The 24,342-nt window shown below is 42.8% G+C and overlaps 1 protein-coding gene across 1 annotated transcript in view; it reads right to left on the bottom strand.

Annotated features, from left to right (window-relative positions):
* LOC144510899 (uncharacterized) overlaps window positions 1-24,342 on the bottom strand; it is a 48,144-nt gene that overhangs the window by 5,403 nt on the left and 18,399 nt on the right. The window contains exons 3-6 of the mRNA XM_078240958.1: window positions 18,269-18,466; window positions 13,588-13,640; window positions 11,012-11,123; window positions 2,973-3,023 (exon numbers count right to left, since the gene is read on the bottom strand). Coding sequence (XP_078097084.1) covers window positions 2,973-3,023; window positions 11,012-11,123; window positions 13,588-13,640; window positions 18,269-18,466 — 414 coding nt within the window. The remainder of the gene's footprint in view (window positions 1-2,972; window positions 3,024-11,011; window positions 11,124-13,587; window positions 13,641-18,268; window positions 18,467-24,342) is intronic.

The following is a 24,342-nucleotide window of genomic DNA, read 5'->3' as shown; positions in this document are numbered from 1 at the left end:
TCGACCTGAGGGAGAAGATTAAATATGGACAGTTGTGAAATGCTACAGTTTTATTCATTTTTAGTTCGTGTTTTGTGTGAAAACAGACTAGGCAGCAAATGTGCTTCATTTGAGCTACACGAGATTTAAACCAAATGTTATAAACACCACTCAGCCAGTGACTCCCTATTTATACCGGCTGGTGAGTGTGGCTCCATTTGAAAGGCGTTATTACACCGATCAATACAAATGAGACCATTTGAATGTTCCCTATCTGGGTCTACATGTGACTCCAGAGCCACAGCAATGTGGTTGACTCTCAGCTGCCCTCCAAGGGCAACTAGGGATGGGCAATAAATGCTGGCCAACCAGCAATGTTGCTGCCCGGTCCCCCCGCCACTCACTCCTCTGTTCCACGGATGGATAAAAGAGGGCAGTAGTTCATCAATTAGACAAGACCAGCTTTGCTAAATAGAGCAAAATCTCACAAACAACACAGGCGGGACTTTACAGCCTCGCTCATCCCGAAACCGTAAAATCCTGCCCGAGGTCAACGAGCCTTTCCACGCTCCACCCCTCACCCGCTCCGATTCCCCTGGCGGGCGAGGGGTGGTAAAATTCCAGCCCTTAACCAAGATGTAATACCGGGTGCTACTGAGCAATTGGAAATGCGGATCATAAGTAATTTCTAATTAGTACAGAAGAAAACTCACGTATGTAAATTAAAGCTAATCAAACACTATTAGAAAATACATCGGAGATTATTATGAACACCTCCATACACTCAGCATATATATAAACATATGTGTGGTGTGTGCATGTGTGTTATAAGCACACCAGTTATCATTGTTCAGTTACTGGCCCACAGATAAATTCCAAGTTGTTGTAACTCTGGCTCAACTCTGGGCAAGCTCCCAGAGGAATGACAGAGACTTCATCCTTACAAAGCAAATGTCAAAAATATTAAGTCAAAGTAAAGATAAAAGAGGAGGTTGCTAGGATACTGGATGAAATGAAAATAGATAAAGAGAAGGCATTAGAAAGGTTGACAGTACTAAGTCAGCCGAGCCTAGGTTTCTGGATAGAAATCACCACCATCTTTGATACAGAGGTTCTGCCACAGCACTGGAGAATTGCAAATGTTACGCACTGTTCAAAAAAGGGAGGCAATAAAGAGGCAATTAAAGGAGAGCTAGTTTAATGTGAGTGGCAGGGAAACGTTTAGAAACAATAATCTGAAAAGAAAACAACAGATACTTAATTGGGAAAGCGTGGAAAACCAGCACAAATTTGTTGAGGTGAAATCGTGTTTGACTATCATATGGGGAAGACAGGGCAATCGTTGCAAGAACCTGGAAGTTAAGATTTGCCTGCATGCTGTGGACTTTTGATTCCACAGCGTGCATTTTATATCATTAACTGCTTCCCCTGGCAGTAAGTCAAGTCTAATTGACAGGCTTGGCTTTGAGTCGGGCAGGGAGTCTGTCAATGAAGGTCTTCTTGGATAGTTGTGTGAGGTTCAAAGTGTAGCACAATAAAGTATATATCGGACATAACTTGACCATTGGTCTTTCACAAATTCATGGCAAATGATGTTGGTTCTAAAGATAAAGAAAATAGAAGATCTTTTTGAACAGAAGACAGCTCGATAGTTGTGCAATATTAATTACCCAGAAGCATCTCCAACTTTGTCTTGCAAACCGATTACTATATAACACAAAGTGTGGACTGTGCCTCTCATTAATTACCGGGTTATTTGGCAATGGCTGTCAGATCTTTTTTTTAGATAAAGATTTGCCAGGTAAATGTTGATGTACATATTGGAAATGTTCAGTCAAAATGAAAAACACAAAAGCATCCAGCAATCAATGTCTAAACAGAATTTCTCATCATGACTAGTTCAGTAAGGAAAACTTAGGCTCCAGTTTATTCAACAATCTGCAAAACAAAATGGGGAGAATGCAGAGCTCTTTCTACCAATCTAAATTTATAAATATGAACATTTAAAAACATAAAGCTAGTTATTACATTATCATTGTATGAAACTTTACAATGTTCTCATTAAATTAATCTCTAATCAGAGATGTGAACCTATTTACAATAAAGGGGCTAACAAGATGGATGAGTGTGTTTTACATTCCTGTGATAACATAAATTAACTGTAATATTTAGGTTATAGATTAGATTAAAAACAATCAGAGTTTGATGGTGTAAGAAGTTCTCTATTCATGTTTAACATTAGGTCAAACTACAAAAGAAACTACAAAAGGTCGTGAATGTAGCCCAATCCATCACGCAAACCAGCCTCCCATCCATTGACTCTGTCTACACTTCCCGCTGCCTCGACAAAGCAGCCAGCATGATTAAGGACCCCACGCACCCCGGACATTCTCTCTTTCACCTTCTTCCGTCGGGAACAAGATACAAAAGTCTGAGGTCATGCACCAACCGACTCAAGAACAGCTTCTTCCCTGCTGCCGTCAGATTTTTGAATGGACTTACTTTGCATTAAGTTGATCTTTCTCTATACCCTAGCTATGACTGTGACACTACATTCTGCACTCGCTCCTTTCCTTCTCTATGAATGGTATGCTTTGTCTGTATAGCGCGCAAGAAACAATACTTTTCACTGTCTGTTAATACATGTGACAATAATAAATCAAATCAAATCAAAACTTCCAAACCTGCAAAAGACACAAACATGATCATTTTGGTAACGTCAAAACTCTAATTATCAATGTCCTTTAATGATAAAATGTTATTTCTATATTCCAAAATAATGACGTTTAGAACTTGGTAAAAAATACGTATGCTGAATTTCATTTATTTATCTCTTTGTGAAATAACGTTTTGAACAAGTATTAATCACCAACATGTCATAATTACTTACAAAAACTTTTTCTAATTGTTCCCATACTTTCTCAAAATAATTTCATAAATAAAATTACATGATAAATAAACTTAGCAGAGAAACAAAGTTTCCAAATGCTTACCATTTCTGTCTTTGATCTGTGTTTCTTGTTTGGATTTTGGGGCATTATTTCCTAATATTTGGGAGGGGAAAATGGTTATTAAATTGCAATCTGAAATACTTCAAAACCTTTCATGATCTTTCACTTTAATTTCTGAAACTAATGGTGTAAGAAATCTGAAATTGTAGCTGAATTGAGACAATTTCTGGGTCATCCTGGGAAAACATTCATTGGGGAGGATTTCTACTGGGGTTCTCCTGCTATAGCTTCAGTGGAGGATGAGTGAAGGCCATGGGGAAATGACATAACCGGCAATTTATATCAGAACACCCACCCACTGTGGAAATTACACAGGAAATTCACCTGAAGTTAGTTAGCTCATGGCTATTGCAAGATACAGCAGCTCATCTGAATCAATTCTAAGTAATATTATTAGTATTTAGTAGATAAGCTGGAAATAAAGACTTGACAAAGAGTCATCCAGACTCGAAATGTTGGCTCTATTCCCTCTCCACAGATGCTGTCAGACCTGCTGAGATTTTCCAGCATTTTTTGTTTTTGTGACATTTTAAGTAAGTTGGTTTACAGAACAAATTATTTATTTGTAACATTTGAATCATAGAATCCCTATAATGAAGAAGGCGGCCAATAGGCCCAGCGAGTCTGCACCAACAACAATTCCACCCAGGCCCTAAACCCATAATCCCACGTATTTACCCTGCTAGCCCCCTGACACGAAGAGGCAATTTACCATGGTCAATCTACCTAATGTTTGGACTGTGGGAGGAAACCAGAGCACTTGGAGGAAACCCACACAGTGGAGAAAGTGCAAACTCCACACAGACAGTGACCCAAAGCTGGAATCGAACCCAGGTCCTTGGCGCTGTGAGACAGCAGTGCTAACCACTGAGCCACCGTGCCGCCCATTTGTTTCGATGTATCCAGTTTAAGTTAAGACGAAGCACATGATCTTTTTCACGAGTTATTCAGGCTCACACTCACATATAAATGTCATTTCAAGTGGGCTTGAAATGCACCGAGGCAACCAAACCAGGATGTGAGATCTCGGATGTCAGCTTGGTTCAGTGCTCGTCACCTCTCGATCAGGCATTGTTGGTTTAAAGCACACTCGAGACTTGAGCACCCGGAAGGAGTACTGCACTGTCAGGTAAACCGAAAGCTTCTGAAGTGGATGTGAAAGTCACATGGCACTCCCAGAAAAAAGGGGTATTTCCAGGTATCCTGGTCAATATTTAATCCTAAACCAAAATCACCAGAATAATAATTACTTGCCATTTGCTTCATTGCCATTTATGGCACCTTGATGTCCGTAAAATGGGTATTATGTTTTTAGGCATTACTTCAGTTTGACTAAATACTTTGTCTGTCACATGCTTTAGGCTTGAGGCTGTCAAATGGTGATATAACCACAGAGGAGTCTTCCTGCTGTCCATCACATGGAAGACCATTGCAAGCATCCTCCTTAACCGCCTCCTCCTAGTGCCCGAGGAACTCCTTGCAGAGTCACAGTGCGGTTTTCCCACATTGTGAGGCACTGCAGGCCGGGGACAGGATTTTCTGATCCCCTCTCACTAGTGGGATATTCCAATCCCGCCAAATCCAACAGAGATTTAAATGATTCACTACATCTGCTGTAGGAGGAGCTGACATGGGGTGAGGACGTTTAAAGTTAAAGTAAAGTTTGTTATTAGTCACAAGTAAGGCTTACATTAACACTGCAATGAAGTCACTGTGAAATTCCCCTTGGAGTGTGTGCTTACTCAGAAACTGAGCCCCAGGTCATTGTCAACTCCTTCTCCAAAACATTTGAGAAAATGACTTTTCGCTTAACAGCTGAAAACTTTTCCAGCCAATTCCCACTGCACGATACCTCTCCACGTTGATTAAGATCAATGGCAAGATCCTGGAAAATTTGGACCATTTTCTGTATCATGAGAGTTTCTTCTTGACGAAGGCAGACGTAGATGAGAAAAATCATCATCGCCCCACAGTGCCAGCTCAGCCTCTTGCCAATTGAGGTGTAATAATTCAGTCAAATTCCAGTCTCTCGTCACCAATACCCTTTATTGTGCACCAAAGGAAGGAGCCACTCCTGCCGCTTACATCAGGTAATCTTCAGCTCAGAACCTACAACCCCGGTCTGGGTAAAGCCACAAGCTTAAAAATCCCTACTGATCACTTCCCATTGGGACGAGATGCTTCTTGCTCAGTAAGGCAGCTCATACTCCACAAAGCCCATGGAGAGATGTATGGATGACCCCCGGTGGCCTTCGTGGCCGTTGTAATATTCAACCCAGCTTAAATCTGCATCTCTCCCAGCATCCCTACTGCGAGGAGGTCCTTTCCGTTGCTTGGTGCTTGGATGGAGGTCTGAAGAAGGCAGGGCTGGGTCAGATGGTGAAAACCAAACAGGGGACCCTTCTTTCAGAGGCAGCATCGCAGGGTTACTGAATCAAGCTCCTCCTCAGGTTCCGCTTCAGCCCGGAAGCCCACTTCTTCAGCCTCCATCTCCAAATCCATACCTTCACTATCCGGAGCAGTCAACATGGAGTCAGCTTCAAGCTGAAGGTTGGCAGTGGCTATCTCCATGGCCGGTGGTGGGGCCTGCTCAGAGAGGGAATGCCCGGCTCTGTGATGGTCTAAGTGCTTCTTTGCTCTGGACTTTGACTTTGACAGGTACTGGTCTTGTTTTCTCCATAATGATCCCAGGGACCCATCCACGGCCATCCGTTAAGTTTCCGACATGAACCAGATCACCTGTTGCAAAAGGTTTTTCTGCCCTTGCAGAATCAAAGTTTATTTTTTGGTTTTCCTGTTGGGACTCCACCCTCCCTGCCAAGTTTGGGAAGAGCACGCTCAGTCTGATATGAACCTGTTGTCCCACTAACAGCTCTGCTGGAGGAACACCTGTTGTGATCCTGTAATCGATCAAACATCGTGCCAGTTTAATCTCTATGGATGCCGCTGGCTGTTTCTTCATACAATGTGTGAAGGTTTGAACCACCCGTTCTGCCAGTCCATTTGATGACGGGTGATGAGGTGCAGTCCGGAGTGTCAGATACCATTGGAGAGCATGAAATTCTGGAAATCACCGCTAGTAAAGACCATGCCATTATCAGAAACCAGGACAGTATTCCATGTAAGCTGAAACTTTGTCCCCACTGGGAGTGTGCATCCACCATGATTAGAAACATTAGAACCCACAAAAGGGCCCTGCAAAGTCTACATGTTCACGCCCCCATGGCCTGCCAGGCCACTGCCATGAGTGTAGGTCGGCTGAGGGTGGGAATTTTTTGATTTTTCTGGCACAGCTCACATTGCTCCACCAAGTTTGTTATGTCAGAGTCAAGACCGGGCCACCAAACGTAACTCCTGGCCAGCATTTTAGTTATTGATACTCCTGGGTGGCCATTTTGTCATTCCATTAATAATGGACATCATCCTGGGGACGGAAAAATTACTTGGGACCCCAAAGAATGATCCCGTCCTCAACACTAAGTTCAGCTTTCTTAATGAGGTAGGGTTTCATTTCTTCAGAGGATCAACTTTGAAATCCCCCATGTATGATCATGTGCCCAAATTTGGCTAAGGCTGGATATTTTTGGGTCCAGGCTTTAATCTGCCTTGCTGATACTGGCAAAGTCTCCAAAACATTCAGAGTCAACACAATCTCTCCCAATGTTGGTAAAGAAGCCAGGCTTGTGGGCAACAAGAGGTGACCCAGTGCGCCAGCATTAGCTATCTGGGTTCCAGAAGATATTCGTAGGTTGCTAATAACAAGGCACAGCACTGTATCCGAGCAGATGGGGGGAATTACCATGTCCTAGAATTATAGAATCCCTACAGTGTAGAAGGAGGCCATTCAGCCCATCGAACCTGCACCAACAACAATCCCACCCAGGCTGTATCCCCCCTCCGGCCATATTTACCCTGCGAGTCTCCTTGATATTAAATGGCAATCAACCTAACCCGCACGTCCTTGGGCTGTGGGAGGAAACCAGAGCACCCGGAGGAAACCCATGCAGACACGGGGAGAACGTGCAAACGCCACACAGATAGTGACCCAAGGTCACAATTGAACCTGGGTCCCTGGCACTGTGAGAAAGCAGGGCTAACCACTGTCCTCTTTGACAAAGACATCATCTAACTATACTGGTACTTTGGGTAGTTCTTGAAGGATGTTCTCCATTACTCTTTGGAAGGCGGCGAGACCCCAAAAAGAAACAGTACAATCATAGAGTCCCTTGTGCGAGTTGATTGTCACATATTTCCAGGAGGGCTTGACTAGTTCAAGCTGAAGATAGGCGTGGCTCATATCCAACCTGGAGAATGTCTTGCCGTTTGTTAACTTAGCATATAAATCTTCAATTGGGCATGGGATACCTACTGAGTTTGGAGACCCGATTGACTGTCAGTTTGTAGTCCTCACAATGACTGACTGATTTGTTGAGCTTAAAAACAGGGACGACAGGCACAGTCCATTCTGCAGATTGCACAGCTTTATTATATCCAAGCTCTCAAGGTGCCCTAGTTCAGTTTCAATCTTCTCCAGCATGGAGTAGGGGACTGGTCTGGCTCTGAAATACCCAAGTGTAGCGTTGGGGTCAACGTAGATCCTGGTCTTGACTCCTTTTATTTTCCCCAGGGTATCGACTGATAACTTTGCATTGTGCCCTATGCCTAACCCGACGGCCTCCAACCATTCCATTTGCTGGAGCCAATCTCTCCCCATAAGGCTTGGTACAACAGTGAGTGGGAGACAAGTTGATTATTGCCTATAAATTAGTGGGGCCATTGTGGTGCCTCTTATATGTAAAGGCTCCCCCGTGTGGGTGGCTAGTTTGGCCTTCATATCTTCCAATCTCAGGAATTGGATGCTCAATTGGAGGTGCTTATAGGTCTGTTCTCCAAATATGGAGACTGCAGCTCCCGTGCCCAACTCCATCTTCAAGAGATGCCTATTCACTAGTAATTCTACCACTATCAGGGTAACTTTCGTTGTTACAATACAATTCAGTTATAGCGTCTCTGTCTCTGGAAGAGGGGGATATCTGCATGGTACGTTCAGGTACTGGCCTCCGCTTTCTTCCCAGATAGCATATGTTTGGCCTGTTCCTGAAACTTCACCATGACTGTGTACTTCGATGGTGCTTGCAGTAATCAGTCATCTGACAACTGTTCCCTAATCCTCTTGGAGTCATCACTGACTTTCCTTGACTGTCTGGTGGTGGTGACACTAGGGATCCTATGTCGAAAGGGGCTCTTTAACACCTGATTTACACAAGCATTCTCCATTCAGAATTGGTTACATGAGGTCCCTCTCCCTAATTGGAGGATATTGCTGCCTGATGCCCCTTGTAATTCCTGAGCCCCTCTTCTGCGTTCTCAAGTGACAAGGCTATTTCAACATTTTTAAAAAAAATCAAAATTGGGTTCTGTCAACAGGTCTTTTGGATGATTAGATCATTTATGCCACATACCAATCGGTCCCACAACATTTCATTGCGAGGTGGTCTAAATTCGCAGTGTTCGACTCATTTCCGCAACCTAGCCAAGACCTCAGTGACAGATCTCCCAGGAGTTCTCCCAGCCATGTTGAAACAATATCACTGAAGAATTACAGAGGGCTTCAGGTTGTTATGGTTTTTTAACCAGGTCAACTAGCTCATTAAAAGTTTTGAATCAGGAGCACCTGGATAGGTCAGACTTCTTATCACACTGGTAGTCGGGGCCCTGCATGCTGCTAACAATATTACCTTTTGTTTTTTTGTCTCCTTCAATGTTGTTAGCATGGAATAAGTAATGCATGCGCTCAGTATATTGGACCCAATGTTCCCCATTGGTTTCATAGGGCTTGAATTTTCCAAAAGGAGGTATAATGGCTTTTTCCTATTGGAGGATATTCTTAACATTTAGAGGTTGACTGGAGGGAAGTTGGAGGAAAAAAATTCTCCTTGTCGTCAGTGTTGTCATTCAGCTGAATGTTAGTTTCCTGTCGCCAACATCCTTTATGGTGAACCAAAGGAAAGGGCCGTGACTGTGGCTTACAGTCAGGTCGTCTTCACCTCGGGACCTACAAATCTGCTGGCGAGGGAGGTGGCTCAACAGCAGTGACCTCTCCCATGTCAACTTGCTGGGTACTAAGGCACTAATTTCTCAAAGTCAGCCCCATTGGGTGGAACATACAGTCCGTGTGGCTGACACCTGAATCTTGAAGCAACTGCTCAACTCATAACTCGTGGCGGGAGACTCCCAGGACAGCTGAAACACTTTAGGGATGTCCAGAAACATCCCTGAAGAGGTCAAATATACGTGTCACCTCATGGGAGACCCTGACTTATTACTGACCAAAACAGAGAAGGTTCGTTCAGGAAGGTACTGGACACATCGACTTTGTTAGGAATGTGCAGAAGTGCAGTCGAAGTATCAGAGAGAGCGCACAAACCTCCAAACAACCTACCGTCCCAACCCATCAAGCACCACCTGAGCCACCACCAACTGACCAGTTTCCCTGAAGCCTGCGTGTGAGAGGAGAGTGTGCTGTTAAGATAGTGAACAAGAATTTTTGCTATTTACTACAAACAGAATACTGCAGATGTTAGAAATCTGAAATTAAAAAATAAAATGCAGGAAATACCCAGCAGGTCAGGCTGGGTATTTCAGATTTTAACATTTGGGCGGCACGGTAGCACAGTGGTTAGCACTGCTGCCTCACAGCTCCAGGGACCTGGGTTCGATTCCTGGCTTAGGTCACTGTCTGTGTGGAGTTTGCACATTCTCCCCATGTCTGCATGGGTTTCCTCCGGGTACTCCGGTTTCTTCCCACAGTCCAAAGATGTGCGGGTTAGGTTGATTGGCCATGCTAAATTGCCCCTTAATGTCACGGGATACGTAGGTTAGAGGGATTAGCAGGGTAAATATGTGGGGTGACGGGGATAGGCCTGGGTGGGATTGTTATTGGTGCAGACTCGATGGGCCAAGTGGCCTTCTTCTGCACTGTAGAGATTCTATGATTCATCTGTGAGCCTTCATCAGATACTTTTTACTAATTGTAAGGGACTAACCTGGATCCCCTCTTACATTGGTTGGTAAGATCTGTTAAAGTATGTGTGGAACACCCCTGGGTCCATGATGGCCGTAATTCCACAGCTGCTTCTGCTGGCCATTCAGTAGTGGGCTAGTCGCTGCACAGTAACAGCCTCACAGCAGTGGCCTCCTTACATTGAAAACCTTTGCCTTATTTTCAGAACGTACTAGCCAAACAAGACCAATATTTCCCACTGATCTTGGATTGTTCTACTAAGATAATCTTCCTGAAACAACATGTCACGCCTCTGGTAATGTTCCTTATTTTATTTTGCAAGGTTTTTGAAGGAAAAATGCTATTCCCTATTTGATAATGTGTACATATTTCTTACCAAGGCTTTGAAATAAGTTTAATAGCTGTAATCTATTTGGACACTTGTGTAATTTGTTCAAATGATATATTCTGAAAACTGAATACAGGAAAAGATGTAAACACTTGTTTTTTTTTGTTTATTTGTTAGCGCCACAAGTGGGCTTACATTAACACTTCAATGAAGTTACTGTGAAAATCCCCTAGTCGCCACACTCGGGCGCCTGTTCGGGTACACTGAGGGAGAATTTAGCACGGCCAATGCACCTAACCAGCACGTCTTTTGGACAGTGGGCGGAAACCAGAACACCCGGAGGAAACCCACGCAGACACGGGGAGAACGTGCAGACTCTGCACAGACAGTGACCCATGCCAGGAATCGAACCTGGGTCCCTGTCGCTGTGAGGTAGCAGTGCTAACCACTGTGCCACCGTGCCGCCTTGTGTGATAACAGCTTTGATTTTGCAGCAGGAAACAAGTATGTAATCGAAAACATCGCAGTCTTTGGAAAGTATCCAGCTAGTTTGTTAAATGGACAAAGTCACTTTTGTAGCTTTTATTTTTTTGGAAAGGGTTTTAACAATGAAAGTCATTCTGAAAAATGTTAGTGTGAAGGTGAAAATGCAAATCAAAGACTACTTACAGTGGCAACTATTACTCTGGATGCAGAGGAAATTAATCGAAGTACTTCACTCCTTGAAATGTGTGGGGGCGGAACTCGACGCAAAACCTCAGGGCAATGTTGAATTTGGTTCCTGAATTTACCAAAATAACAAAGTTGAATTCTTGTGGTTATGTTTACACAAAATGAAAATAAAATCTTCTGATTCTTAAAAGCCAACATGATGAACAAAAACAAACTTTTCCAGCATAGACAAGTGCCAAAAAAATATGATTTGAACTTCTTAATATTGCCTCTTCCAAAGGTATCTTACTATTTATGATGCCAGAAAACAATAGCTTTGTAAAGCGCATAAAATTTAGATAGTTATGTGATTTGATTTATTGTCACATGTATTAGTATACAATGAAAAGTATTGTTTCTTGCGCACTATACAGACAATTCATACCATTCATAGAGAAGGAAAGGAGTGCAGAATGTAGTGTTACAGTCTAGGTGCAGAGAAAGATCAACTTAATGCAGCTTAGTGCAACTCAGTGATGAAGTATGTGAACTATTGCATTTAATTTTCTCTATCAGCTGTGGTTCAATTGGTAGCACTCTCGCCTCAAAGTCAGGAGGTTATGGATTCAAGTCTCACTCCAGGACTTGAGCACAAGAATCTAGGTTAGCATTACAGCGCAGTTCTGAGGGGGCGCTGCACTGTTAGGGTTGGTGTCTTTTGATGAGATTTTAAACTAAGGCTCTACCTGATTTCTCTGGGAAAAGATCTCTCTTGCAGAAAAACAATGGAGTTATTCATGGTTTCCTGGCCTATATTTATCCCTCATTCAATAACCTAAAAACAGGTTATCTGGTTGTTACCATATTGCTGTTTGTGAGAATTTGCTGTTTTCTTTTATTTATTCATGGGATCTGGGCTTCACTGGTGAGACCAGCATTTATTGTCCATCCCTAATTGCCCCTGAGAAGGTAGTGCTGAGATGCCTTCTTGAATTGCTGCAGTCCATGTGGTGTAGGTGCACCCATAGTGTTGTTAGGGAGGGTTCCAGGATTTTGATCCAGTGACAGTAAAGGAATGGTGATATAATGTCTTAACTATGTTCAGGGTTGTGGGTTTTAACAGAAAAAAAGACTAGACTTGGTTTGCACACATAGACTCAAACAAACACACAGCAGGTTTATTGAAAAGCTGCTCTCCCTGCACTGCAGAATACAAAACTGAAAGTAAAACAGCAGCCTGAGCACACACCCTAATGACATCACTCAAATCATGTGATCAGCTCTTAAAGCAATCTGCAACCCTTGTTAAATATATAACAATTTCCTGGTGAGGCTGGTGTGTGACTTGGAGGGGAACTTGCAGGTGGTGATGTTCCCATGTATCTGCTGTCCTTGTCCTTCTATACGACAGCGATCATGGGTTTTGAAGGTGCAACTTAAGGAGCCTTTGATGAGTTCCTGTAATACATCTTGTAGATGGCGCACACTGATGCCACTGTGCATCAGTGATGGAGGAAGTGAATGTTTGAGGATGGGACGCAAATCAAATGGGCTGCTCTGTATTGGATAGTGTTAAACCTCGAGTGTTATTGGAGCCGTACTCATCCAGGCAAGTGGAGAGTATTCCATCACACTCCTGACTTGTGCCTTGTAGATTTTATATAGACTTTGGGGAGTCAGCAGGTGAGCTGGTCACAGCAGGATTCCTAGCCTCTAACCAGATCTTGTAGCCACAGTATTTATGTGGCCAGTCTAGTTCAGTTTCTGGTCACTAGTAATGCTCAGAATGTTAAAAGTGGATGGTTCAGTCAAGAGGTGATGGTTAGATCCTCTCCTGTTGCTGATGGTCATTGCCTGACACTAGTGTGGTGTGAATGTTACTTGCCACTTGTCAACCCAAGCATGCATATCATCCAGGTCTTGCTTCAGTATCAGAGGAGTCACGAATGAGGCTGAACATTCTGCAGTCATCGGTGAACATCCCATTTCTGACCTCATGTTGGAGAGAAAGTCATTGATGAAGTAACTGAAGATGGTTGGGCTTAGGACACTACCTTGAGGAACTCCTGTAGCAATGTCCTGGAACTGAGATGACTGACCTCCAACAAACACAACCATTTTCCTTTGTGCTACCATCAGAGAGTTCCCTTTGATTCCCACTGGCTCCAGTTTTGCTTGGATGCCTTGATGCCACACCCGGTCAAATGTGGTTGATGTCAGGGGCACCTTACCTCAATGTGCAGATTGATTGTCATAATTCCTATATATCAATGGTGACTATACTTGAAAGGTTCTTCATTAGTTGCAAGGTGCTTTGGGATACCATGAAGTGGAGGATAGAAATGCAAGTCTTGTTTTTTTTAATGCAATGGTTAACATCTTTTCACTAACATACCATCTGTATGGTTTTAAGATGATTAATCTGTTTTATTTTATGTGATTAATGAAATGCATCAAAACTGAGATTGCAGATTAATGCATTTTATATTAAAAAGGCACTGTGCAAAAATACGACACAAGAGAGAAACCCTTGATTGACTAATTTGATATGTACTAGAATTTCTAACTGAATTGAAAGAAGATAGCGACATTACCTTTTTTCAGTCTTCAACTTTTCTAGATTAAATGTATCTCCAGAGTCAAAATTCTGAAACAGAAATATTTTTTAAACAGAAGATGTAAGACATGGAGTGGGATTTTCCAGCCGCGCTCGCCCCAAGGCTGGAAATTCCCATCCAAGATCAATGGACCTTTGCATGGTCCGCCCCCGCCCATTTCCATGACAGGAAAATTCTGCCCATAATCTAGGTTGCTGCTTTAATGGAATACTGAGAGAGCATCGTAGAGTCACTACCCGGAATGTTATCACTGTTCACGCCGGCTGGATTTTCCCATTCTGCTGCAACAGGAGCGTGGCATGAACGGCCGGTAAGATCGCACCATACAGTTTTACAGCACAGAAAGAGGCTCGTCAGCCTATCATGTCTGGGCCAGCCATCAAGCACCTCCCTATTCTAAACCCATTTCCCAACATTTGCTCCGTAGCCTTGTATGCTTTGGCGTTCCAAGTGCTCATATAAATACTTCTTAAATGTTGTGAGGCTTCCTGCCTCTACCACCCTTTCAGGCAGCGAGTTCCAGACTCCCATCACCCTTTAGGTGAAAAAGGTTTTCCTCAAATCCCCTCTAAATCTGCCCTTTATCTTAAATCTATGTCCCCTAGTTGCTGACCCCTCTACTAAGGGGAAAGGTATCTTCCTATCTACACTATCAATGTCCCTCGTTATTTTGTACACATCGATTAGGTCCCTCCTCAGCCTTCTCTGCTCTAAGGAAAACAACCCCATCCCGACTAACCTCTCTTCATATCTGAAACACTCCAGCCCAGGCAGCATCCTGGTGAATCTCCTCTGCATCCTCTCTTGTGCAATGACATCTTTCCTATAGTGCGATAATCAGAATCGCACACAGTGCTCCAGCTGTGGCCTCAGCAGCATTTTATACAGTGTTGTCAGAGTATTTGGATGAGAAATGCTCCGGCTGTCTCTGGTGGTTCATATTGATGGGAAAATCTCTGGACTCTATTTGAAGCAGAACAGTGTTTTTCTTGTGTCCTTGCTAATAGTTCTAAATCACCAAAATATCAACTGGTATCTTTCAGATCATAAAACAGCCCCAAGGTGTTTGACAGGAATGTTGTCAAATTTGACACTGAAATACCTGGAGATGAACATTGAGCTATAAAGTTATTGCATTGCGGTGGGATTTTGTAGAAGATTATGCGCAAACTAAAGTCTATAGATTGGTGTTTTAGAGAGACAGGGAGATTCCGTGGAGGGGTGAAAATGGCAGTCGGGGTCTGATCCTGGGATTTCCAACAGCGATTTGCAACAGTACAGTTTAAGGATGAGGACTGGTTTGGGTTGCGAATCCACATCCTCCATTCCTGACCTGGCTGGTTCCATTACAGGGCGAGGCACAGCCTAGACTTTCAAAATGTTCATGGAGTTGGGCCAGCCTTTAAATGAGTCATGGTTCATGGCCTCTCGGAGGTGTTGTGAACTGTAGACTGCACAAGGATGCCTTCTGAAAAGCTCACCCTCAGGCATTCCATTCAAGTTATGGTACTTCCATGCCTATTCACCCACTATACACTTTGTACAGAACCAATGAATCCTATAGTAACAATAGGATGTTAAAAAAGCTTTACAAAAGTCATTCATTTATAAAAATTGCTTTCACTGTAGCCCAAAAGAAGCGTCACATCCTACATCCTGACCCTCTTAAGTATCAATAGCAGAAGTGGCAAGCATTGGAAATCTCTTTAGCCTGTGGAAATAAACATTGTGAATTTCACAGGCGAGATCACAGATCCAGGGCTGTCAAACCAATGTTTCCCATGGTACATCTGGTTCAGCACTCTAATGGATGTCTAGATTCTCTCAACCAAGAATGTATAATGGTGCTTGCAGTTTCTACCACTGATACTTTAAACAGTCTGGATGATCGACAATCTTATTGGACTGTAAGGAAAGCAACATTCATGAATGAATTTTTTAAAGCTTTTTTTAAACCAAATCCTATTGTCACTATAGGGATTATTGGTTCTATACAGAGTGTATTGTGGGTGAATAGGCATAGAAATGCCATCATCATTGGCGGTCCCTCGGAATAGAGGATGACATCCATCAGGCTTAATGAATCTTTAGATGAGTGAAGAGCCCAATTCTAGAGCCACATGTCTGTCTGTACTTGGGGAAGTTGTTACGTGGGAGAATGGAATTCACAGCCCCAGGTTGGCTTCTTTTCCTTCTCTGCTGCCATTGTTCTGCCGCACTATCAAAGCTGATTTCACCTTCGTGGAGCAGGTGGAGCCATGCCAAGCAGTCTGCAGCCTTCTGTCCCATTGGTAAGACGCAGTATGGGTTCATGAAGGGAAGGTCATGTTTGACTAATTTGGTGGAATTCTTCGAGAACATTACATCTGCAGTGGACAATGGGGAACCTGTGGATGTGGTGTATCTGGATTTCCAGAAGGCATTTGACAAGGTGCCGCACCAAAGACTGCTACATAAGATAAAGGTGCACAATGTTACGGGTAATGTATTAGCATGGATAGAGGATTGGTTAACTAACAGAAAGCAAAAAGTGGGGGTAAATGGGTGTTTTTCAGGTTGGCGATCAGTGACTAGTGGTGTGCCTCAGGGATTAGTGTTGGGACCGCAATTGTTTACGATTTACATAGATGATTTGGAGTTGGGGACCAAGTGTAGTGTGTCAAAATTCGCAAATGACACTAAGATGGGTGGAAGAGCAAAGTGTGCAGAGGACGCTGAAAGTCTGCAAAGGGATATAGATAATCTGAGTGAGTGGGCGAGGGTCTGGCAGATGGAGTACAATGTTGGTAAATGTGAGGTCATCCATTTTGGTAGGAATAATAGCAAAATGGACTATTATTTAAATGGTAAAAAATTGCAGCATGCTGCTGTGCAGAGGGACCTGGGTGTCCTTGTGCAGGAATCTCAAGGAGTTGGTATGCCGATGCAGCAGGTAATTAAGAAGGCAAATTGAATTTTGTCCTTCATTGCTAGAGGGATGGAGTTTAAATACATCTAGATTATGTTGCAGCTGTATAAGGTGCTGGTGAGGCCATACCTGGAGTACTGTGTACAGTTGTGGTCTCCTTACTTGAGAAAGGATATACTGGCATTGGAGGGGGTGCAGAGGAGATTCACTAGGTTGATTCCGGAGTTGACAGGGTTGGCTTATGAGGAGATACTGAGTAGACTGGGGCTATACTCACTGGAATTCCGAAGAATGAGGGGAGATCTTATAGAAACATATATTATGAAGGGAATAGATAAGATAGAAGCAGGGAAGTTGTTTCCACTGGCAGGTGTAACTAGAACTAGGGGGCATAGCCACAAAATAAGGGGAAGCAGATTTAGGACTGAGTTGAGGAGGAACTTCTTCACACAAAGGGTTGTGAATCTGTGGAATTCCCTGCCCAGTGAAGCAGTTGAGGCTACCTCATTGAATGTTTTTAAGGCAAGGATAGATAGATTTTTGAACAGTAAAGGAATTAAGGGTTATGGTGAGCGGGTGGGTAAGTGGAGCTGAGTCCACAAAAAGATCAACCATGATCTTATTGAATGGCGGAGCAGGCTCGAGGGGCCGGATGGCCTACTCCTGCTCCTAGTTCTTATGTTCTTCTCCTCCCAGCCAGTGGTATTGAAGCAGCCATGAGCATATTCTTATAGCTTTACTTCGGCTGCCTCTGAAGCATTGGCCAGCCAAGTGTTGGGAAAAGAGAACCTGCTGAGGGAGGAGGTTTCTGAACATCTGGACGCAATGGCATGTCCGTATCTTGGCATGGACAGCATGAGGGGCACTAGGGGATGAGTGCAGGATCTTAGAATAATGAGGGGCATAGGTCAGCTAGATAGTCAATATCTTTTCCCAAAGGTAGGGGAGTCTAAAACTAGAGGGCATAGGTTTAAGGTGAGAGGGGAGAGATACAAAAGTGTCCAGAGGAGGAGCACCTTTTTCACACAGAGGGTGGTGAGTGTCTGGAACAAGCTGCCAGAGGTAGTAGTAGAGGCGGGTACAATTTTGTCTTTTAAAAACCATTTAGATAGTTACATGGGTACGATGGGTACAGAGGGATATGGGCCAAATGCGGGCAATTGGGGTTAGCTTAGGGGTTTAAAAAAAAGGGTGCCATGGACAAGTTGGGCCGAAGGGCCTGTTTCCATGCTGTAAACCTCTATGACTCTAAGTTTCACATGGAAGAGAGAAGAGGCCATGGAAGGTGGGTGGAGGGCGTGCATGGGGTATGGGCGTGTCTGGGGGGGGCGAAGGAGTGAGAGGATCAAACTGCTTTTATTATAAAGTCCCAAAGCTGTAAGGCAGGCCTTTTAAACAGCCTGCCTCCACACTCGGCATCCCATCCCCCCGCACTCCCCCCCCCAACTCCGGGACAAAAATCCTTCAGAAATTCCCCAACTCCCGCTACCATCTTGAAGATGAAAATTCAACTCTGTACATTTTAATCTAGGGTCCAGTGTGAAAAACTGGTGTCAAACTCACATGCCACCCAGTTGAACTTCTCTTTTTATTCTTCGCCAGAACTCTCTTTGAAGTAAGTGTTAAATAGTTCAAAAGTTGCTAAATACCACTGATAAACATTCATGTAAAAACATTTTAAATAATTGCAATTTCATAGATATAAATAAAACATTTGATTTTTTTTATGGTTTAATGTGGTAGACTTACAGAAAAAGAAAGTGTTGACATTTTTTTCTTGATGATTCTTCCTACTCTCATTTCCCTGTTGTAGTTTAATTGCAGTTTTCTTTCTTGTTCTTCAACTGTTTTCCCAAAGGTCATCTGTAGCATTGTCTTAACTTTTGGATCATTGAAATAATGTTTGAGACTTCGATCATGGAGCCTTCCAACACACAGAATGGGAAGCTGTAGGGATTGGTTCAATTTTAATACAAAAAAATACAAGAAAGTAATGATAAAAGCAAATTATTGCGGATGCTGGAACCTGAAACCAGATGAGAAAATGCTGGAAAATCTCAGCAGGTCTGGCAGCATCTGTAAGGAGAGAAAAGAACTGACGACCAGACGACCCTTTGTCAAAGCTGCTTTGACACAGGGTCATCTGCACTCAAAACATCAGCTCTTTTCTTTCCTTACAGATACTGCCAGACCTGCTGAGATTTTCCAGCATTTTCTCTTCAAGAAAGTAATGACTTTGCAGAAAACTAAAGAAAATGAACCATGGTGATCTATTTGTCCATTGTGTTCTGCCCTAAGTCAAGTCTTCCACTAGTGATTCCTGAGCTGTATATTCGGCGAGAATAACTGAAGCGATTTTGCTTTGCCAAAATCACTGCTTTTACCTTCAGTTATTTCTCATTGGTGCATTCCACTAAAAGCTAAAGAGCTCCATCTGCCCAATGGGCAAAGGAAGAGGGCGAGGGCACATCGTACACACCAATCAGATGCAAGTATCTTCCTCCCACTAACTATATTGAGAAATGATCATAGGGTTTGTGTAACTAATCAGAAATATGGGCAGTAATCCGTGTTGCTGGATGCAGTGCTTGATTTAATTTTCCTGTTCTGTTTTCAAATGTGGAGATGCCGGCGTTGGACTGGGGTAAACACAGTAAGAGTTTTAACAACACCAGGTTAAAGTCCAACAGGTTTATTTGGTAGAAAATACCATTAGCGTTCGGAGCCCTGCTCCTTCGTCAGATGGAGTGGATATCTGCTCTCAGACAAGGCACAGAGAGACACAAAATCAAGTTACAGAATACTGATTAGAATGCGAATCTTTACAACTAATCAACTTGATCAGCTTGATTAGCTGTAAAGATTCGCATTCTAATCAGTATTCTGTAACTTGATTTTGTGTCTGTGTGCCTTGTTTGGGAGCAGATTTCCACTCCATCTGACGAAGGAGCAGGGCTCCGAAAGCTAATGGCATTTGCTACCAAATGAACCTGTTGGACTTTAACCTGGTGTTGTTAAAACTCTTACTGTTTTCAAATGACATAGAAACAGGAAAAAGGTGAGGCTATTCAATTTGGTAATTAGAACAGCAAAACATTTACTTTCAAAGGCGTGGAACTTTGAAATGTTGCTGCTCAGAGAGACTTGAATATACTCAGAGAACAAAGAGAGAAGGTTAGGTAGGTATAGCAACAAAGACAAACAGCAAGTTGGTTTTACTGCAAGGGGACTGGAGTACAAGAACAATTTCATAGGACATTTGTGAGACCACACCTGGAATACTGTGTGCAGTTCTGGTTTCCATATCTAAGGACGGATAGAACCATAGAAACGACACAGCACAGAAGGGGCCATTCGGCCCATCTTATCCATGCTGACCCAAAGACACCCAGCTGCACTTTCTAATCCCACCTTCCTGCACCCAGCCCATAGCCCTGTAGCTTACAGCACTTAAGATTCAGATCCAGGTGTTTTTCAAAAGAGTTTAGGGTCTGTGCCTCCACCACCAACTCAGGCAGCGAATGTCCACCGCTCTCTGCATAAAATGTTTTTCCTTATGTCCCCACTAATCATTTCATCTCCAAACTCTGTGGCTTGGGCCTCGGCTCCTCCCTCTGCAACTGGATCCTGAACTTCCTAACCCACAGACCACAATCACTAAGGATAGGCAACAACACCTCCTCCACGATCATCCTCAACATCGGTGCCCCACAAGGCTGTGTTCTCAGCCCCCGACTATACTCCTTATATGCCTGTGACTATGTGGCCAAATTGCCCTCCAACTTCATTTTCAAGTTTACTGGATGACACCACAGTAGTGGGTCGGATCTCAAACAATGACGAGACAGAGTACAGGAAAGCAATAGAGAATCTGGTGAACTGGTGCGATGACAATAGTCTCTCCCTCAATGTAAACAAAATGAAGGATATAGTCATCAACTTCAGGAAACGTAGTGGAGAACATGCTCCTGTCTATATCAATGGGGTCAAAGTACTAATGGTCAAGAGCTTCAAGTTTTTAGATGTCTAAATCACCACCAACCTGTCCTGGTCCCTCTATGCCGACACTATAGTTAAGAAAGCCCACCAACGCCTCTACTTTCTCTGAAGACTAAGGAAATTTGGCATGTCCGCTATGACTCTCACCAACCTTTACAGATGCACCAGAGAAAGCATTCTTTCTTGTTGCATCACAGCTTGGTATGGCTCCTGCTTTGTCCAAGACTGCAATAAGCTACAAAGGGTCATGAACGTAGCCCAGTCCATCTCTCAAACCAGCCTCCCATCTATTGACACGGTCTACACTTCATGCTGCCTCAGAAAAGCAGCCAGCAAAATCAAGGACCTCACGCACCCCGGACATTCTCTCTTCCACCTTCTTCCATCGGGAAAATGATAACAAAATTCTGAGGACACTTACCAATTGACTCAAGAACAACTTCTTCCCTGTTCCATCAGACCTTTGACTGAACCTACCTTGCATTAAGTTGATCTTTCTCTATACTCTAGCTATGACTGTAACACTACATTCTGCATCCTCTATGAATGATATGCTTTGTCTGTATGGCGCGCAAGAAACAACACTTTTCACTGTATGCTAATACATGTCTCAATAATAAATCAAATAATCCTTCTGAAAGGATTTCATCCCTTTCTTTGGTGAATGCGGAGCCAAAAATTCATTTAAAACTCTTCCCATATCCTCTGCATCTTCACACAAGTTAGTCCTGTTCTCGTTAGTCCGTGGCACTGGAAGTAATCCTGAGATTATTACATTTCACTTCCTGCATTTTAATTTATCTCCCAACGTTCTATACTCAGCTTGCAGATCTTCATCCCTTTGTTTACCTACGTCGTTTTTACCTGTGTGTACCACAATCACTGATTGTTCACCCTTCCTCTCCAATGTCCTGTGGCCTCTTCATTACATCCCAGAGGGCGGCTCGGTGGCACAGTGGTTAGCACTGATGTCTCACAGCGCCAAGAATCCAGGTGTGATTCCCAGCTTGGGTCACCGTCTGCGCGGAGTCTGCACATTCTCCCCGTGTCTGTGTGGGTTTCCTCCGGGTGCTCCGGTTTCCTCCCACAGTCCGAAAGACGTGCTGGTTGTGTACATTCTCCCTAAATGTACCCAAACAGGCCCTGGAGTGTGGTGACTAGGGGATTTTCACAATAACGTCTTGCAGTGTTAATGTAAACGTACTTGTGACACTGTTCCAATTTCTTAATGTCTAACACCATTGTCTTCAGTTGTCCCTGATCGAACAAGGTACAATTAGCTAGTACTTATGAATCAAGTAGAATTTATTAAGCAAGTTTTCACAAATCCTTAACAAGAACAGTGAGGACCACATGTAAGTCTCTTATCCCTCAGGGTCCCATGATTCCTTTTTGTGGTGCTAGCACAGGCAATGTCTTTCTCTTCTTCTGTCTCTGAAGTGATGTTGAACTGTGTCTCAGAATAATCCTACCACAGAAGCCATGGTAAACTCTGCCAACATAGATTATAATTTTCCAACCCCTCAGTTATGGTGTGATCTAATTTTGTATTAGAATCCCCACAATAAACTTGAGATAGGATGAACTCAAAGGATTAGTTGATTTGCACACACTCAAATCATGGAAGGAACATAGCAATGTTGCCTACTTTGCCTTGTATGTAAAGCACGCAAGGATAGATAAAATAATTATTGTATCACATGGCTTCCAGAGTCCAGTGAGGTTTTTCTTCATGGCAGTCGGCAGGCTGAATTATTGATGAGAGGATGTAATATAATGACTGTTATAAGGGACTAAGACCTCATCCTGCACATTTTTATAAAATAGATAGATATCCTCATGGCTACTTCTAAAATTTTAAAACCTGGACAAAGACCATTAATAATGTCTGTTTGTGACCTTCCAACAGAAGAAGCTACCAGACAATATCAAAGAAACTTGCATCTCATTATTTCTGAAGACATCAATGATCCCCTTTGGGCTGCCGAAACTATATTCAAAGAGAACAATACAAAGGCCATCTGCATTTCCTAGCCAAGGCTGGCCAATTGGGGTCTACTCATCTGCTGGGACAAAGGGTCCCAAAACCTTCCTTTCAATTGGGACATTTAATCTCAGGGAGCCACGCTGCCTGTCAAAGACAATGTAGAAGGATTGGAATTACGAGACATGGACTTCTAGCTTGCAACCAATAGCATTTGCTGGAGTGTAAAATCTCAGTCTGTTGTTTAGCATCCTAAAAGCAGCCTCACAGAGAAATAACCCTCTGCTTGGGTATGAATACCTGGCCTTATCAACACAACGTCTATTGGAGATTCTGTATCATCGCCAACAAGACTGATTGACCTCTGTATGCCTTTCTCATTGTGTAAAGTCAACACCACCAGGAAAGGGAATTATACAGCTTCAGTGAGGCTGCTTGTAGGTTTACTGAATTGTATAATGTTAAATTTTAAAGTATAAATTTATAAATAAATTACATAATAAATATAACTACTTTCTTATTACTTTGCTCCTTCTAATGTTATTCCATGGCTATTAAAATAACATAATCTGGAGCAGATATATCTTATATCAGACAGTGTGCATGTACATTAACATTAGGAATAAATCTGTTCACTCTCTCACAGTGGGAGACACAGATGCAATTATAAGGAGCAATAAATTGTGTTGATATATTTGCTGTGTGGAGTTTAAAATTGAGAAGCAAACAACCCATGAACAAAAGTTGTAAATTGCAAGTACAGGCTTGTTGAGAAAGCAATGATTACAGTTCAGAAGACATAAATTTAGAAAGATAAAGTTAATGATCTGTTTTCTATAAGTGGAATTATTTTGAACTACAGAATTGAAACAATTCTTCATAATGTTAACAGCAAGTTATTTAATTGTGCAAATCACTCATTCTTATGATCCAAATATATCCGGTCGTGTTTATCTATGCTGCTAAATACTGCAGATATCTTATGGTTCTATTAGTATACCTATTTGTAAATTGCCTTTTCCCCCACATCTAATCTTTTACAAACATATTACAAAGACCAAAGGGTAGCATTGATCAAACCAATCATTTGCATCTTAAGTATCTAAATTTTTAAATGTCCAAAGCAAGGGTTTAAATTAAATTACACATTTAAACAGCACATATTTCATCATAATATATAATTACATATATCCACTGAATTGTGTTTTGTGTATTTAAATGCCTTCATTAGAAGTTTATAATTGATGCTCTTATCATCTCCTAAAAGCCTGAGTTTGGATTTGATACTTTGGCCAAATTGGTGATGCTGTTAATTAAATTTGGGTTGTGTGGTCAAAGAACGTTCAGTGTATCTAATTTCCCAGGATGTTTTCCCAGTGTGTTCAGTCACCTATATTCACAGTCTATTTTTATTTACATTCTGATAACAGCAAAATACTGCGGATGCTGGAATCTGAAACAAAAACAGAAAATGCTGGAAAATCTCAGTGGGTCTGACAGCCTCTGTGGAGAGAGAATAGAGCCAGCGTTTTGCGTCGGGATGACCCTTCATCGGAGCCAAGATGAAGGGCTTTGATGAAAGGTCATCCAGACTCGAAGCGTTGGCTCTATTCTCTCCCCACAGAGGCTGTCAGACCCATAGAAAACCATAGAACCATAGAAAATTACAGCTCAGAAACAGGCCTTTTGGCCCTTCTTGTCTGTGCCGAACCATTTTATGCCTAGTCCCACTGACCTGCACTTGGACCATATCCCTCCACACCCCTCCTATCCATGAACCCGTCCAAGTTTTTCTTAAATGTTAAAAGTGACCCCGCATTTACCACTTTATCCGGCAGCT

The sequence above is a fragment of the Mustelus asterias genome, chromosome 23 (genome assembly GCF_964213995.1).
Source record: "Mustelus asterias chromosome 23, sMusAst1.hap1.1, whole genome shotgun sequence".
NCBI classification, from domain to species: domain Eukaryota; kingdom Metazoa; phylum Chordata; class Chondrichthyes; order Carcharhiniformes; family Triakidae; genus Mustelus; species Mustelus asterias.
The sequence above is the reverse complement of the archived record's forward strand: the minus strand, read 5'-3'. Positions and strand labels throughout refer to the sequence as shown.